We start from the raw sequence: 14,534 nt of genomic DNA, 5'->3' as shown, positions 1-14,534 counted from the left end.
TGGAGGAAGGATACTTAAATGTACTGTGTTTTCATGTGTCAAGCAAGCAGTGGCATACACATGCTACCATTCTCTATCTCCACTAGGTAGAAAGATTAGCTACATCTTATTTTTAAATATTAATTTTGGAGACAAATTGAGAAGGGGGAGATAAAGATTGATACACCTGTAGCACTGTTTCACTGCTCATGAAGCTTCTTCCTCTGCAGGTTGGGGGCCGAGGGCTTGAACCCAGGTCCTTGTGCATTGTAACACACATACTGTACTGAGTATGCATGCCACTGCGTGGCCCTAGCTACATTTTAAAGATATGGAAACTGAAGCTGAGAAAGATTATTTTCCAGAGACATCTAATTAAACAGCATAACTAGGGCTGAGTGTAAACAGAGTGTTTCAGACTGACAGGAAACACTTTAATAAGCATCAGGGAAGGTGGGCGGTAGTGCAGCGCACATGGGGCAAAGCGCAAGGACCAGTGAAAGGATCCTGGTTTGAGTTCCTGGCTTCCCACCCTCAGGGCATCACTTTGCAAGCGGTGAAGCAGGTCTGCAAGTGTCTATCTTTCTCTCCTCTCTATCTTCCCCTCCTCTCTCCATTTCTCCCTGTCCTATACAACAGCAGCTATGACAACAATAATTACAAGAGCAACAAAATGAGAAAAATGGCCTCCAGGAGCAGTGGATTCGTAGGGTAGGCACTGAGCCCTAGCGATAATCCTGGAGTTTAAAAAAAAAAAAAAGCATCAGAATAGCTCTGTCTACTGTTTGGAGTAATTGTATATGGAATTTATTGAAAATCTCTTCTCTTTGTTCCACTCATATTTCTCTTTCTCTCCTTTCTGGAGAAATATTGGATAGAGACAACCAGAAATCAAAAGAGAAGGGGTGATAGGAATACAGAGAGACACCTGCAACACTGCTTCACCACTCACAAAGTTTTTTTTTAAATATTTTTTAAAAATATTTTATTTATTCCCTTTTGTTGACCATTTTATTGTTGTGGTTATTATTGTTGTTGAAGTCACTGTTGTTGGATAGGACAGAGAGAAGTGGGGAGGGGAGGGGAAGACAGGGGGAGAGAAAGAATAGACACCTGCAGACCTACTTCATCACCTGTGAAGCAACTCCCCTGCAGGTGGGGAGCCGGGGGCTTGAACTGGGATCCTTACTCCGGCCCTTGCACTTGGCACCACCTGCGCTTAACCCATTGCGCTACTTGCCCAGTTCCCTCACAAAGTTTTTCTTTGCAGGTGGGGATTAGAGGCTTGAACCCAGGTCTTTGCACATTGTAACATATGTGCTCAACCAGGTGTGCCACTACCCAGCAGCCCCTTTCACTCTTTTCTTCCTTTCCAGAGCAATGCTTAGTTCTGGCTTATGGTGGTGCTGGTGTTTTAACGTGGGACCTTAGATAACTGTTAAGATTTTTTTTTTTTTTTGCCTCCAGGGTTATTGCTGGGGGTTGGTCCTGGCACTGCATATACACTGCTCATTTTACCATTTTATTGGATAGGACAGAGAGAAATTGATAGAGGGGAAGATAGAGAGGGATAGGGAAAGACATTTGCAGACCTGCTTCACCACTTGTGAAGCAACTCCCTTGCGGGTGGGGAGCCAGGGGCTTGAACTGGGATCCTTGTGCGTCACACTATGTGCACTTAACCCAGGGTTCTATTGCCCTGACCCACTTGAGTTAACAGGTCTGCAGGTGTCTCTTTCCCTCTCTATCTACACCTCCCCTCTCAATTTCTCTGTCTCTATCCAATAACAGGTAAATAAATTTTTAAAAATACTGTAACGGGTTAAGCGCAGGTGGCGCCAAGTGCAAGGTATTTCTAGAATTTATTTACTTATTATTGGATAGAGACAGAGAAATTGAGAGGGAAGGTGTAGATAGAGAGGGAGAGAGACACCTGCATACCTGCTTCACCACTCGTGAAGCTTTCCCCCTGCAGGTGGGGACCAAGGGCTTGAACCTGCGTCTGTGCACTTAACCAGCTGTGCCATCACCTGGCCCCCTGGAAGTATTTTTGTATGACCATTATACTATCTCTCCAGCCCTGCAAATCTCATTTCAAGTCCTTGGGGAAATAACTCAAGTGGTAGAAGAAGGGACCTTCATGCCTGACATTCCTGGTTCATTCCCTGGCACTGCATGTGTTGTCATAGTGCTCTGGTTTCTTTCCTTCCCAACACACACCTTGTGTAAGAGTATGCCTCTCATAATATAATACATAAATTAATGAAGAAACATCTCTTGTTGGGAGTTGGGCGGCAGCGGGTTAAGGGCAGGTGCAAGGACCGGCATAAGGAACCCGGTTTGAGCCCCTGGCACCCCACCTGCAGGGGAATCGCTTCACAGGCAGTGAAGCAGGTCTGCTGGTGTCTTAACTCCCTCCCTTTCTGTCTTCCCCTCCCCTCTCCCTTTCTATCTGTCCTATCTAACAACATCAATAACAATAACTACAACAATAAAAAACAAGGGCAACAAAAGGGAAAATATAAAAAAATATATTTAAAAAATCTCTTTTGCACATAAAGCATTGGATTCCAAATATGAGGTACCCAGTTTGACCCCCAGTAGCATGTGTATAATGATGCCTAATTCTCTCTTCTTCTATACTCAGATTATTTTTAAAAAGCAAGTAAAACAATCTCATTTCAAATATGAGACTCATCTTTCTGAAGTTAAATTTGCGGTTTTACTTAAAATGAAAGCTGATCCAGCTTCAAATCCCCAGTGCCACCAAAAGTCATAGCTGAGCAGTGCTCCGGTTAATAAGGGGAAGAAAAATGAAACTTACACACTTACCCTCTTCTACAAACACTTGAATTTTAAGGTTCTATTTATTTTCATTTTATTTACCAGACAACTGGTCAGCTCTGACTAATGGTGGTGTGAGGTACTGAACCTGGGACACTGGGGACTTGAATATAAACAAGCCTTTTGCATAACCATCATGCTATCCTATTAACACAGGGTGAAGGAAGAGAGGAGACCAGAGCATATGGTCCGCATATGGGTTGCCAGTACTTGAATTCAGTCTTTTTTATACTCTCAAGTCCAGTGCCCTAATCATTGCACTGTTTCTTGAGTTTCAAACACTTGCATATTTAGCAATCTTTCCACTGTCAACATCCCCCCCCCTTAAAAACATGGCACCAGAGGATAAACCCAGGGCCTTGCAAATGTAATGCCACCTGAGTGGCTTCCTGGGCCTTTTTTTTTTTTCCTTGTTCCCTCCCCCCCCTTTTTCTTCTTGTTGCCTCCAGGGTTATTGCTGGAGGTGCCTGCACTGCTCCTGGAGGCCATTTTTTCCCAATTTGTTGCCCTTGTTGATGTTGGATAGGACAGAGAAATTGAGAGAGGCGGGGAAGACAGAGAGGGGGAGAGAAAGACGGACACCTGCAGACCTGCTTCATTTGTTAAGTGTCCCCCCTTCTTCTTCTAGTGTTTGCCCTTCTTCCGTAGCCAGTCAACAGCGTCAGGTTGAGCCTGATGTAAAGTTTCGAGACCTCCTTTGAATCTGGAGAGGTGGCAGTCGTTGACTATGTGGGTCATAGTCTGTCTGGAGCCGCAGGGGCAGTTCGGGTCGTCTCTGGCTCCCCAGCGATGGAACATAGCGGTGCACCGGCCATGGCCTGTTTGATAGCAATTGAGGAGGGCCCAATCATAACGTGCTAGGTCAAAGCCGGGTTGACGCTTGCAGGGGTCTGTGATGAGGTGTTTGTTCTTTACCTCAGCTGACTGCCAGCTCTGTTTCCAAGAGACTAGAACAGAGAAGTTCAGTGTAGGCGTAGGGGACCAGATTGGGTGACGAGACGTCAAGCGTTGGACAGGGTAGGCGAAGATATCTATGTATATTGGCAGGTCCGGTCGAGCGTAGACGTGGGAAATGAATTTAGATGATGCCGCATCCCGACGAATATCTGGCGGGGCGATGTTGCTAAGAACTGGCAGCCATGGAACCGGGGTGGAACGGATGGTTCCAGAAATTATCCTCATGGAGGAATATAATTTGAATCGACCAAGTGGACATGGGGGCTATGGAACCATACTGGGGCACAGTATTCTGCAGTGGAATAGCATAATGCCAGAGATGATGATCGTAGTGTGGAAGCGCTCGCGCCCCAGGAGGAGCTGGCCAGTCTTGCAATGACGTTATTCCTCACGCCCACCTTTGCAGTGTCCCCCCTGCAGGTGGGGAGCAGGGGGCTCAAACCGGGATCCTTGAGTTGGTTCTTGCACTTTGTTCTATGTGCACTTAACCTACTTCACTATGACCTGCCCCCCTTCTTTTGATAGGAGAGAAATGAGAGATAGATCCCCTGCATCACTATAAGCCAGAACTGATTAGTGCTCTGGAAAAAAACAAGAAAGAAAAAAAAACAGGGAGTCGGGCGGTAGCGCAACGGGTTGATCGCACACGGCGCAAAGCACAATGACAGGTGTAGGGATCCCGGTTCGAGCCCCTGCTCCCCACTTGCAGGGGAGTTGCTTCAGAGGCGGTGAGGCAGTTCTGCAAGTGTCTTTCTCCCTCTCTGTCTTCCCCTTCTCTCTCAATTTCTGTCCTGTCCAATAACGAATGACATCAATAACAATAATAGCCACAACAAGGGCAATAAAAGGGGGAAATGGTGCAAGCACTGAGCCCCCGACCCTCCATTGTTGTTACTGCTGTCATTGTTGGATAGGACAGAGAGAAATTGAGAGGGGAAAACAGAGGGAGAGAGAAAGATAGACATCTGCAGACCTGCTTCACTGCCTGTGAAGCAAACCTCCTGCAGGTGGGGAGCCAAGGGCTTCAACAGGGATCCTTAAGTTGGTCTTTGTGCTTTGAGCCACATGCGCTTAACCCGCTGCGCGTGGCTCCATTTTTCTTTTTTCTCTGGGGTTATTGATGGCACTCAGTGCCTGCACTACAAATCCACTGATCTGGGTGGCCATTTTTTCTTTTCTTTGTTGTTGCTGTTGTTGCCAAGGAGAAATTGAAAGAGGAGGGGAAGACAGAGGGGGGAGAGAAAGACAAACACCTGCAGGCCTGCTCCACGGCTTGTGAAGCGACCTACCTGCAGGTGGGGAGCCGGAGGCTCGAATTGGGATCCTTGTACTTAACACTATGTGCACTTAAGCCAGTGTGCCACTGCCCAGCCTCCTTTATGGAGCTCTGATGTGCTTGGACTCAAAGCCAGGGCCTCAGGCATGATAAGGAATGTACTTTACCAGCCCAAAATTTGAGGGTCTTTGAGAGGCACAAGGGGTTTGTGTCCATGAGAGGTAAGCTGAGAAGAGGCCACGTCTTCCAGGATGGTTTGCCTGGAAGAGGTTGCCAACAAGACCTAAAACAGACACCAGAAACTCATGACTTGCTCATGAATGTGTATTTTAATAAAAATAATTCTGTCAAAATACAACAGGACTTTTTTTTTCTTTCATTTCTCAAGTACGATTTAATAGGATGTTTTGTTAGAATTCTCTCTAAACCCTCCCATGCCCACAAGTTTCATGCTAATGCCAAGTATATCAACTTGCGAGGACAATGGCAGAACCAGTGTGCACACTGTGGAGGATGTCAGTCTCAGCTGTAGTTACTAATGGAGGAAAAACTTATGTGAAGAGATGGCGCCTGAAGCAGCCTGAGCTCATGGTCTGACCACAGGTCTGGGTGCAGAGACCAGCGGTCAAGTAGGGCTCTGCTGCCTGGCTGCCACATGGCATGCATACCTGAGTTGTGAGCAACCAAAGAAACTTTCAGCTCTTGCCAGTTTTTCTGCCTCACCTTTTTTGTGCTTAAGGGGGAGGAAGATGCTGGGTGGCTGGGAAGTCCCCACTTCTCCATCTCTCAGTGTCCCTGTCCTAACCCAGCCACAAACTCAAGCAGATGAGGGGTTCTGACTTTTTCTGTGTGGTCTGCCACTCTCTGCTCTGCAAAAGTGACCATTTGGTGCCACAAGGGGAAGAGATAAATAGGAAGGTTGTACCCCAGAGCTGAGCAACCCAACAGAGCCAGGTCTTCCTGCTGCCCCATATGTTAGGTTCAGTTTTTCTCCAGGGCTCCTTCCCAGCGCCTTCCCCACTCAAGGCTCTAAGAAGCAGGCTGGGAGGACTGGATGCACATAAGCAGTTCTTCTGGCTGGCAGACAGGCCTGGACTATCAGCATGACAGTAGGCTCAAGCAGCTTGGTTTTAGTCCTCTCCACGGTTTGTGGGGCAAAGGCTTATGTCCCGAAGGTAAGCTGTCCATCTGGGACAACTGAGAGCCCCTCTTGAGAGGAACAAAGTAAACAACTTGGACTCAGCTGAAACAGTGAGATAAGGCACAGAAAATGAGGAGGTGGCCATGGGTACTGAGTGTGAGCCAGGCAGACACCCAACCCGAAGCAGCACATAGCTGTCTTAAGCCCTTCTGGGCCCTCTCTCAGTGGCTCCACAAATCAAGCCCAGGCACCCATCCCCATCCCTGATACACCCCTGAAGGTACTAGCTGCTCAGACTCTGCTAGGGGCCTTGCAGATCTAACCTCTCACCCACCATTCAGCTTTAGGACTAAGTTGTGTTCCTCAACCCTGTGGGTTGAGGTTAATCCTACTTCTAACGCTAATTTGCTGTGTGACTTTGGTCAAGCCACTCAATCTCCTAGGCCTGTTTCCTTACCTGTACAAGGAAAGGACTGATGGAGTAGATGTTCTCTGAACCCCATTCTAATACAAAAGCGTCTGGTTTTAACACATCAATCCTGCTAGGCGTTGACTATTTTCATAGTGTGATGTTTCCAACCTCTGGTCTAAGAGTTAGATATCTCCAACCCTGCACAGGCTGTTTCCTATATAGAGAGGACAACACCTCCCTGATGGTTTGCAGGCTGCCAGCTTTGACTCTGGGTGGGGACCAAGAAAAGGCAACAACCTAGTTCTGAACTCGGGGATGCAAAGGGCCAGAGTCCTGACCCCATCACCAGCAGAAGGCCCGACATAATCACTTCTTCTCTCATTGTCCAGCTGTATTGTAGGTCTGGAGGGGCGTGGTGGACACTGAAGAGCATGGGCCGTACCAACCATGTCTGTGTCCACTCACAGAGCAGGAGCTTGCTTCACCCACATCTCTAGGCAACAATTGGAAGTTCAACTTCTGACCTTGACCTCATTCATAAGGGCTGTCTGTGCCCACCCCTTTACACACACACACATACACACACACTCTCTCTCCCCCCCCCCAACTCTCTCTGAAAGCTGTGAAGCAGGTGGGGATCTCCCAATCCCTCCTGGTGCTCCTCTGGATTGACCACCTCAATTTCCTCCTCCAGGGCAGTCAGTTTTCTCCACAAATGGCTTGCCTGCGTCCTAGCAGACATCTCGGCCCTTTCTCTCCTGATTCTCTGACTGCAGCGCCAGGACTGTTGCTGTCCCACCAGCTGCAAGGAACCATCTGAAAAGGCTGGAACAACATGTGTAAAGCTCACGAAGTCCCTTCATCTGGTCAGCAAATACTCAAAACAGTCTTTCCTCAGAGTGGTTGTTGGCAAAGTTGCAGGGAGCTGCCTGGCATGGTGCAATGATGCCTGGCATAGGGGGACATGGGTTTCATCCACTTCAAGTGACCGGCGGCCCAAGAGTCTGCCTCCACAAAGTCCTAGTTTCCCAACAGAAAGCATCGGTTCCATCAGATCTATGCAGACAGTGAAGATGCAGGCAGGAAGAAGACAGCTCTGTACTCAAGGGCCTCTGTCCTGGGAATGGAGGGTTCCTCCCTGTAGCCTGACATACAGCAGCTCTTGAGTCGAAGGCAGGTAGTTTCCAGGCAATCAACTTAGAGTAAGTGAATTATTTGGCCATCTTAAAAATAAGGGAAGGCAAGACATTGAAAAGGGAAGAGATAGGAAAGAGGCAGGGTAGAATGGTAGAAAATGTGCTGGCCACAGACCCTCTACTCCCTTGCTTTGCTATGTAGCCCTGGGCCAACTTATCACTTCTACTTAGTCCAGCTTTTAGGAGCCATGGGCCCCATGCTACTTATGATGCTGTAAACCAGCTTAGTCTAACCAGCCCACTAAGTAACCTCCACCCTCACCCCATCTTATCTGGCTTTCCTAGGCTGCAGCTGGGCCTGTGGCTCAATGAAGGAGAAGTCTGAAATAAATCATTTGGCTGAGGTGACAAAGATAATTCGTTTTTAATGAGTTGGACTCAAATAAAAACATACGATGTCTGGACAGCCTCACCCAAGAGGTGCTGGACCACTAACACTATGATAAATACTGTGTCTTTTTTTTAATATATATTTATATATATCATCTCATTTTTTTTACTTATGAAAATAATAAGCTATCATCAACTTGGATAGACTTCATCACTAAATTAGCAGAAACCAGCTCAGCACAAACTCTCCAGAGATAAATACTGGTGGCTCAGTCAGAAGGAAAAAAAAATTAAAAACCCTAACCCTTCCTCAAATCAAACACCCTCCCCCCTTTTCAAAGTAGAAGGCGCTACATGAGAGTAACCAGCCAATACTGTGTCACAGGCCACTGCATGTGAAGAGAAGAAAGAATGAGAAAGGGCATGAGGGAAAGAAGGGAGAAGGTAAGAGGGAGGGAGGGAGGAAAGGAAGGATGGGACAAAAGGTAAGGAGAAAAAAGAAGGCTGAAAGAAAAGAGGGAAGAGGAAGAGAATCAAGAAAGGATGGAAGGAAGGAAAGAAGGGAAAGAAAGAGGGGATGATGGGGGAGAGGCCAAGCAGGAGGAGTGGACTCTGCCCATGGCTTCTAGGTCCCTATGCCAGATGCCTCCAGACAGGGCTGCTCCAGCTCTGAGGCCGAGGGAGGGCCAGGCAGGGCCTGCCAGTGTAGTCAGCTAGTGCAAGTAGTCGTCAACTCTGGCAAAGGAGCAAGATCCCAGGCCTGCTCGGGCCATAAGCCGTAGACATTCAGATGCCTGGCCCAGGGCGAGCATTAAAGGGGGCTGCTTTGGCAGGTTCTGAGACTCTGTGGAAGAAAGACAAGGCCTGGTCACTTTCCTGCACAGGTCTTGGGCCCAGGTCAAAGTTCTCTTGGGAATGGTAGGTGGGGGGATTAGACAGAATCTTATAAAATATATTATTTATATATTTGTGTTTCAGTCATCAGGCCATTGTCCTGTAGCCAGGACAGGACAAGAATGCCAGGAATATGACAGACTTCAGCTTAATTTAGAGCAGCTGGCTGACCTAGAACCTGGCCACAGCCTAGGGCTCATCGTGAGTTGGCAGTCAACTCAGCTGCGTAACAGGAGGTCAGAGTTTAGGTCTAGCCATGGGAGCCCAGAGTCCTGTGGGTTACCAGATTATATATGGGCAAAATTCATTGCCTTGCTTTGGACAGACATTCAGCTCTGGCTAGGGAGAAGGGGAAGGAAACTACCCAGGCACTCTGGGCCAACTTCTGTTTCGGTTAGATTCACTCACCTAAAATGGCGCTGTTGAGAGCTGCACACACAGGCTCCCTCTGGATGGGGTCAAGCTGCTGACCAACTGGGCAGCTCCAGGGATCTGAGTATGCCAGCAGGCTAAAGGCATCCTGAGGGACAGTGAGGCACTTTTGAAATCACTGTAGCATACATACACTCTGACTGTAGGTCAGCTGGTGCTTTGCTCTCCCCAGAGTTGAGAAAGGGTCTGGCGGTCAGACATTTGACAACAGAAAGAGGACTGTATATTCTGGCTGTCCCACTGGATTTCCCATGCAAAGTCATCCTGTCCACTCCCACCAAATGGAATACCCACTCTGGGTGAGAGCCTGACTTGTTCTGTACCTGCAACATCTCTGTATGAGCCAAATTCTTGCCATACTCTTGGCCCAGCTGCTCACTCAGTGCCTGCAACTCACGGCCAAACAGGATAATCCTTTCTGTGGCAGCCTGGTTGCCCCCACACAGCTGCCGCCGAGAATGCCCGTCATCTGTATCCAGAGCCCAGAAGAGAATACGTCAGGAGGGGTAAGGAGAGAAGGGGAGGGCTGGTGTCAGGGCCTAAAAGGAAATCTCTATTGTCAATGGCAATATGGACCTGGTGGTGGCTAGCGATGGTAGTGTCGGGGGGCACTGAGCTACAACTTTTGCCAGACGAAAAGCTATCAGGCAGAAAGCAGGCAGTGTTCCCTGCTCCACTGCCCCGGTCCCACAATCAAAGGCTTCTGTCTTGGGCTAAGAGACTTGCTCCCCTGAGCCTGAGTACTTTCATAGCTGAGGTGCTCTTAGTGACATGACTCAGTACCTCCCCTTCCTGTACCCTGCCAGAGGCATGGATGCTCAGAAGTGTGTCCACTTCCACCAACTTACTTTACTTTCTCAGCTGCAGGTGCTGAGATTTTGGTTTTACCAGCAGGTCCTGGCCTTCCTACTCCAAACACCCATTCAAGACTGGGCAAAGAGGAAGTAGACCAGGTCTGGAAACTTCTCAAGGTGCCAAAGCCTACCCATGCAAACCCCCTCCCAAGCTAAGAAGAGGGCATCAGACTGAACATTACCTACACATGGGACACTATTCTGGATCATGCTGGGGCACAGCCCTTACCCATGCTGGATTCATCTGTCTGCAGTTCCTCATGCTTGTAGGCACCATTGACAATGCGTGTGGACATGCTCTCAAGTACACCATTGGGGTAATGCTCTGCCTCCATCTCCATCTCACTGTCGCTATGAAGAAGGGTTGAGGTGGGAATTAACCAAGGACACATGGCTGGGGCAGCCTGGTTTGCCTTCCATTCAGGTGTTAGTCATGTATTGCTGTGAGTAAACCAAGAGCCCCCAAGAGCATGAAAGGACAGCTCAGACTCCCTAGATGTTAACATGTGGCCCCTACTAGTGACACCAGCTATACTCAGTACTCAGTATACCTCTTATTTTTGTGCCAATGCTACTTTTTAAAAAAAGTATTTTTATTTATTTTATTTTTGAGAGAGATACAGAGAAAGACACAGAGAGAAACACCAGAGCACTGCTCTGGCTTACTGTGGTGCGGGGGACTGAACCTGGGATTTTGGAGCCTCAGGCCTGAGGCTCTTTGCATAACCACTATGCTATCTACCCCCGCCCAACAATGCTACTTCTGTAACCCTCCCTCCCCTGACCCAGGTTGTCACACTGTTTCTACATCTGCCCCTTTACCCCCAAAGAGTTCTCTGGGAACCACAACCAGGCCAGCCTCTGGGCTGGGAATCTCCCTGTGCTTTTAGGCCTGAATGCTGAAAGTAACCTGCAGTTTGTAGACTAAGTCCCCTGCTTACCCAGCCTTGCCAAGCCTAGGGAAGACTCTTTTGGTCCAGACCCTTGGATTCTATAGGTCTGGCTTCATGGAAGAGACCATGTTTTCAGCTTGGCAATCTTAGTACCTCTGGAGAAAGCCATGGTCATGGTAAGTAGGAGCTAAATCATGGGCAGAGTCAGAAGCAGGAGCCAATGCTCGACTTGGGGATGGGGGTGGGGTGGGGTGGCACGGCACTGGGCAAGAGTGACACACTCAAAGGATAAACTGCAGTTGGCCCAGCTGACACAGAGCACGATGGAAGAGGAAGCAGAGCAAGATGGGTACCTGGTCTCCTGGTTACTGGTGCTGCTGTGGTGCTGGGACTTGGTGGAATCTGTTGAATTAGACTCGGAGTAGTTGACAGAGGATGGGGACGAGGAGGACGAGGATGAGGAAGATGATGATGATGAGCTGGGTGCAGGGTATTTACTGTGATTCTGTTTGCTCTTGGTCGATGCAACACCATTGCTACAACTGGGGCTATCTGCTCCTGGAAGTGGGGAGACAGTCAGAAGAAGGGGGGGTAGCTTGCCATCAAGTAAGGCCTAAGGAATATCCACAGTAGTCCCACTTCCCTCCCCCCAAAATCCAGCAGCGAGCTCTAAGCCCAGCCCAGGGAAGGGCATGTGAGTGGCCTTTCTTCTCCACACCAGTTCTTCCCAGAGCCCTCTGGAGTGTGGCTGACCTGTGTTGTGCATGTGGGAACTACTGGGGCCGTGTCGGGGGCTGAGGCTGGGGGAGCCAGGGTAGCTGTCCTGGGACTTGGGGCTTCGGGAGCTCAAGCTGCGGACCTCACTGTCGGTCCCATTCACCATCTCCACAAACTGTCGGCACCTGCAGAAGGAGCAGAGCGGCAGTGCTCTGTGCTTGGTCTGGACTGAATGTTCTACCACCGTCTGAGAAGGGCTGGGCTATGGGGGAGCTGGTGGTACCCAAAACTTACTTGAGCATGAAGAGCAGGTTGGGGTTGTGTTCCAGCAGCCCTGGGTAGAAGCGTTGTGTGGTCTCAATGGCCTCACCCACACGGCCTTCGAGCACCAGCCTCTGGATCTCTGTAGAGGACAAGAACACAACAGTGAGTGGGGCTACAGACCTGCCACATAGTCACATGCCTGCATGTGGGGCCCAAGCATGGACCAGCTGCTAAGCCAGCTGAGGAAGCTAAAAAAGGACCTTGGCTATCCAGCTCGACAAGTAACTAAGTATCAGTGAACCCTGGGTTGCATTGGATCGACCTTCTCGTGGTGCATCCCGTGAGTACCCATTCATTGGGGAAACTGACGATCCTTCCTAGCCGACTGAATCCACATGGATCCCAGTCACTTTCAAAGCCAGCAACAAGCAGCTCCTGACAGCTTTGCTGTTGACTGGCTACGGAAGAAGGGCAAACGCTAGAAGAAGAAGTGAACCCTCCAAGAATAAGAGGGGAAAAGTCTCTCAGTCCTGAGGCAGGAAGTATAGAGGCCTGCTCCTATGGAATACAGCTTGCCAGGGGCCTAGGAGTGGGCTGGGAGAGAGCTTTCTAGCTAGGGGAACATGATCTAGAAATGGACATTGCAGGCAGCTTGGTGGCCCTAGCAGCTCCACTTCAGATAGACTTCTTACTTTCTAGGCCCCAAGGGGGAGTAGCAGTGGGATCACACTGGCTTCTGGGCTGGGGATCAGATTTTTTTTTTTTTTAACCAGAGCACTGTTTAGCTCTGGTTTATGATGGTGCTGGGGACTGAACCTGGGACTTTTGGAGCCTCAGGCATGTGTCTGTTTATATAACCATTATGCTATCTACCCTCTGCCCCTCCCCCGTTTAAATTTCTTTATTGGAGGAATTAATGTTTTATAGTCAACAGTAAATACAATAGTCTGTACATGCATAATATTTCTCAGTTTTTCACATAACAATACAACCTCCACTAGGTCCTCTGTCATCTTTCCAGGATCTGTATTCTTGGGGATCACATCTTGGCAATTTTCAGAGGCTGCAGTATGCTTCCTGCTAGGAGAGGCATATTTTTCCTTTCTCTCTTTTTTAAATTTATTTATTTGAAAGCGAGAAGAGCGAAGAGAGAGAGAGAGAGAGAGCGCATATTACTCTGGCACATGTGATGCCAGGGTTCCAACTCAGAACCTCATGCTTGAAAGTCCAACATTTTATCCACTGTCCCACTTCTTGGGTGGCTCTTTGACATCTCTAATATTGATACTGCTTAGGTTACCAGCATTTTGCTCTTGCCCTGGGGCCTGGTGCTTTTTGCTGGGAGTAACTTCTGATTCAGATCATTCATAGGTCCCAAGTCTGGAATTTCTTTCTGTCTAGTCACAGCTTATCTAGGAAAGACAGATACATGCACATACAAAGAGATGACAGGCTCAGAGAGACAAGCACACACAGACACATATGTACATATGTATGTACACACACATACACACACACACACACACACACTCATACCCTCTTTCTTCCTTCAATCTTTTTCTCTTGAGCTATTTCCTTTTTCTCAGTATCCACTTCCATGAAAACAAAAATACAACCCTAAGTAGTACACAGGTCAGTAGACTTGCTTTGGCTCCATCTTTTAGTTGTCTAGTTACCTTTAAAGGGCAGAACCAGAAGCTGAAATGGGGAGAAGTGCTACTACAGCAGCAGGACACGTCAGTTCTCTCTTTCTGGTCAGTTGCAAGCACTACCAAATAAGTGGAGTAAATGGTGGCAAGGGCAGGGCACTGGTCTGATAAGATGCAAACACATTCTTGCCTGAAGACCATGGATTCAGGGGTAAGAAGATAAGCAGCAGAGTGTTTGCCTTAGGGAGACCACAGGAATCCTCATGCTGTAAAAGCTGCCATATAGTCAACACTGTCTTGAAAGGAGGCCCAGGGAATGGTCTGGGGCTAGGCTAGTAGCTTGACGGTATGGACCAGAGTCAAATGGTCTCCTGGCAGGTCAACCAATACTGTTATGAGCCAAAGAGCAGAGTTAGGGACAGGTATTTGTGTGTGGAAGAAGGGATGGGGGTGGAAGAGGAAAGGAGAGGAGAATTAACCTTACTTTGTCTGTTCTTTATGGATGCTTGTTCTTCCTGAATCGGGGTTTCAGTCATTCTGGCAAAAGCGGTGGCTGTGGCACAATACCCATGATGCACCAGGTAAGATGAGACCATGCTAGAAGAAAGGAAATGCTCCAGGTGATACTCAAGAACTGCATTTCTCACTGACCACCTAAAGGGACAGACTACCTCCCCATGAAGTCTTCTCTACACA

General features: G+C 48.4%; 1 protein-coding gene across 5 annotated transcripts in view; it reads right to left on the bottom strand.

Moving 5' to 3' along the window:
- Positions 1-5,366: 5,366 nt before the first annotated feature.
- Positions 5,367-14,534, bottom strand: part of RANBP10 (RAN binding protein 10) — a 73,450-nt gene continuing 64,282 nt past the window's right edge. For all 5 annotated transcript variants that reach the window (XM_060185337.1, XM_007517723.3, XM_060185338.1 and 2 more), the window contains 8 exons: positions 14,323-14,435; positions 12,220-12,328; positions 11,962-12,110; positions 11,562-11,766; positions 10,545-10,666; positions 9,785-9,930; positions 9,438-9,549; positions 5,367-8,979 (listed from right to left, as the gene is read on the bottom strand). In XM_060185337.1, the coding sequence (XP_060041320.1) occupies positions 8,849-8,979; positions 9,438-9,549; positions 9,785-9,930; positions 10,545-10,666; positions 11,562-11,766; positions 11,962-12,110; positions 12,220-12,328; positions 14,323-14,435 (1,087 nt within the window). In that variant the 3' untranslated portion in view covers positions 5,367-8,848. The remainder of the gene's footprint in view (positions 8,980-9,437; positions 9,550-9,784; positions 9,931-10,544; positions 10,667-11,561; positions 11,767-11,961; positions 12,111-12,219; positions 12,329-14,322; positions 14,436-14,534) is intronic.

Source organism: Erinaceus europaeus, chromosome 2 (assembly GCF_950295315.1).
Source record: "Erinaceus europaeus chromosome 2, mEriEur2.1, whole genome shotgun sequence".
Classification (NCBI taxonomy): domain Eukaryota; kingdom Metazoa; phylum Chordata; class Mammalia; order Eulipotyphla; family Erinaceidae; genus Erinaceus; species Erinaceus europaeus.
This window is presented reverse-complemented; position numbering and strand designations above follow the sequence as displayed.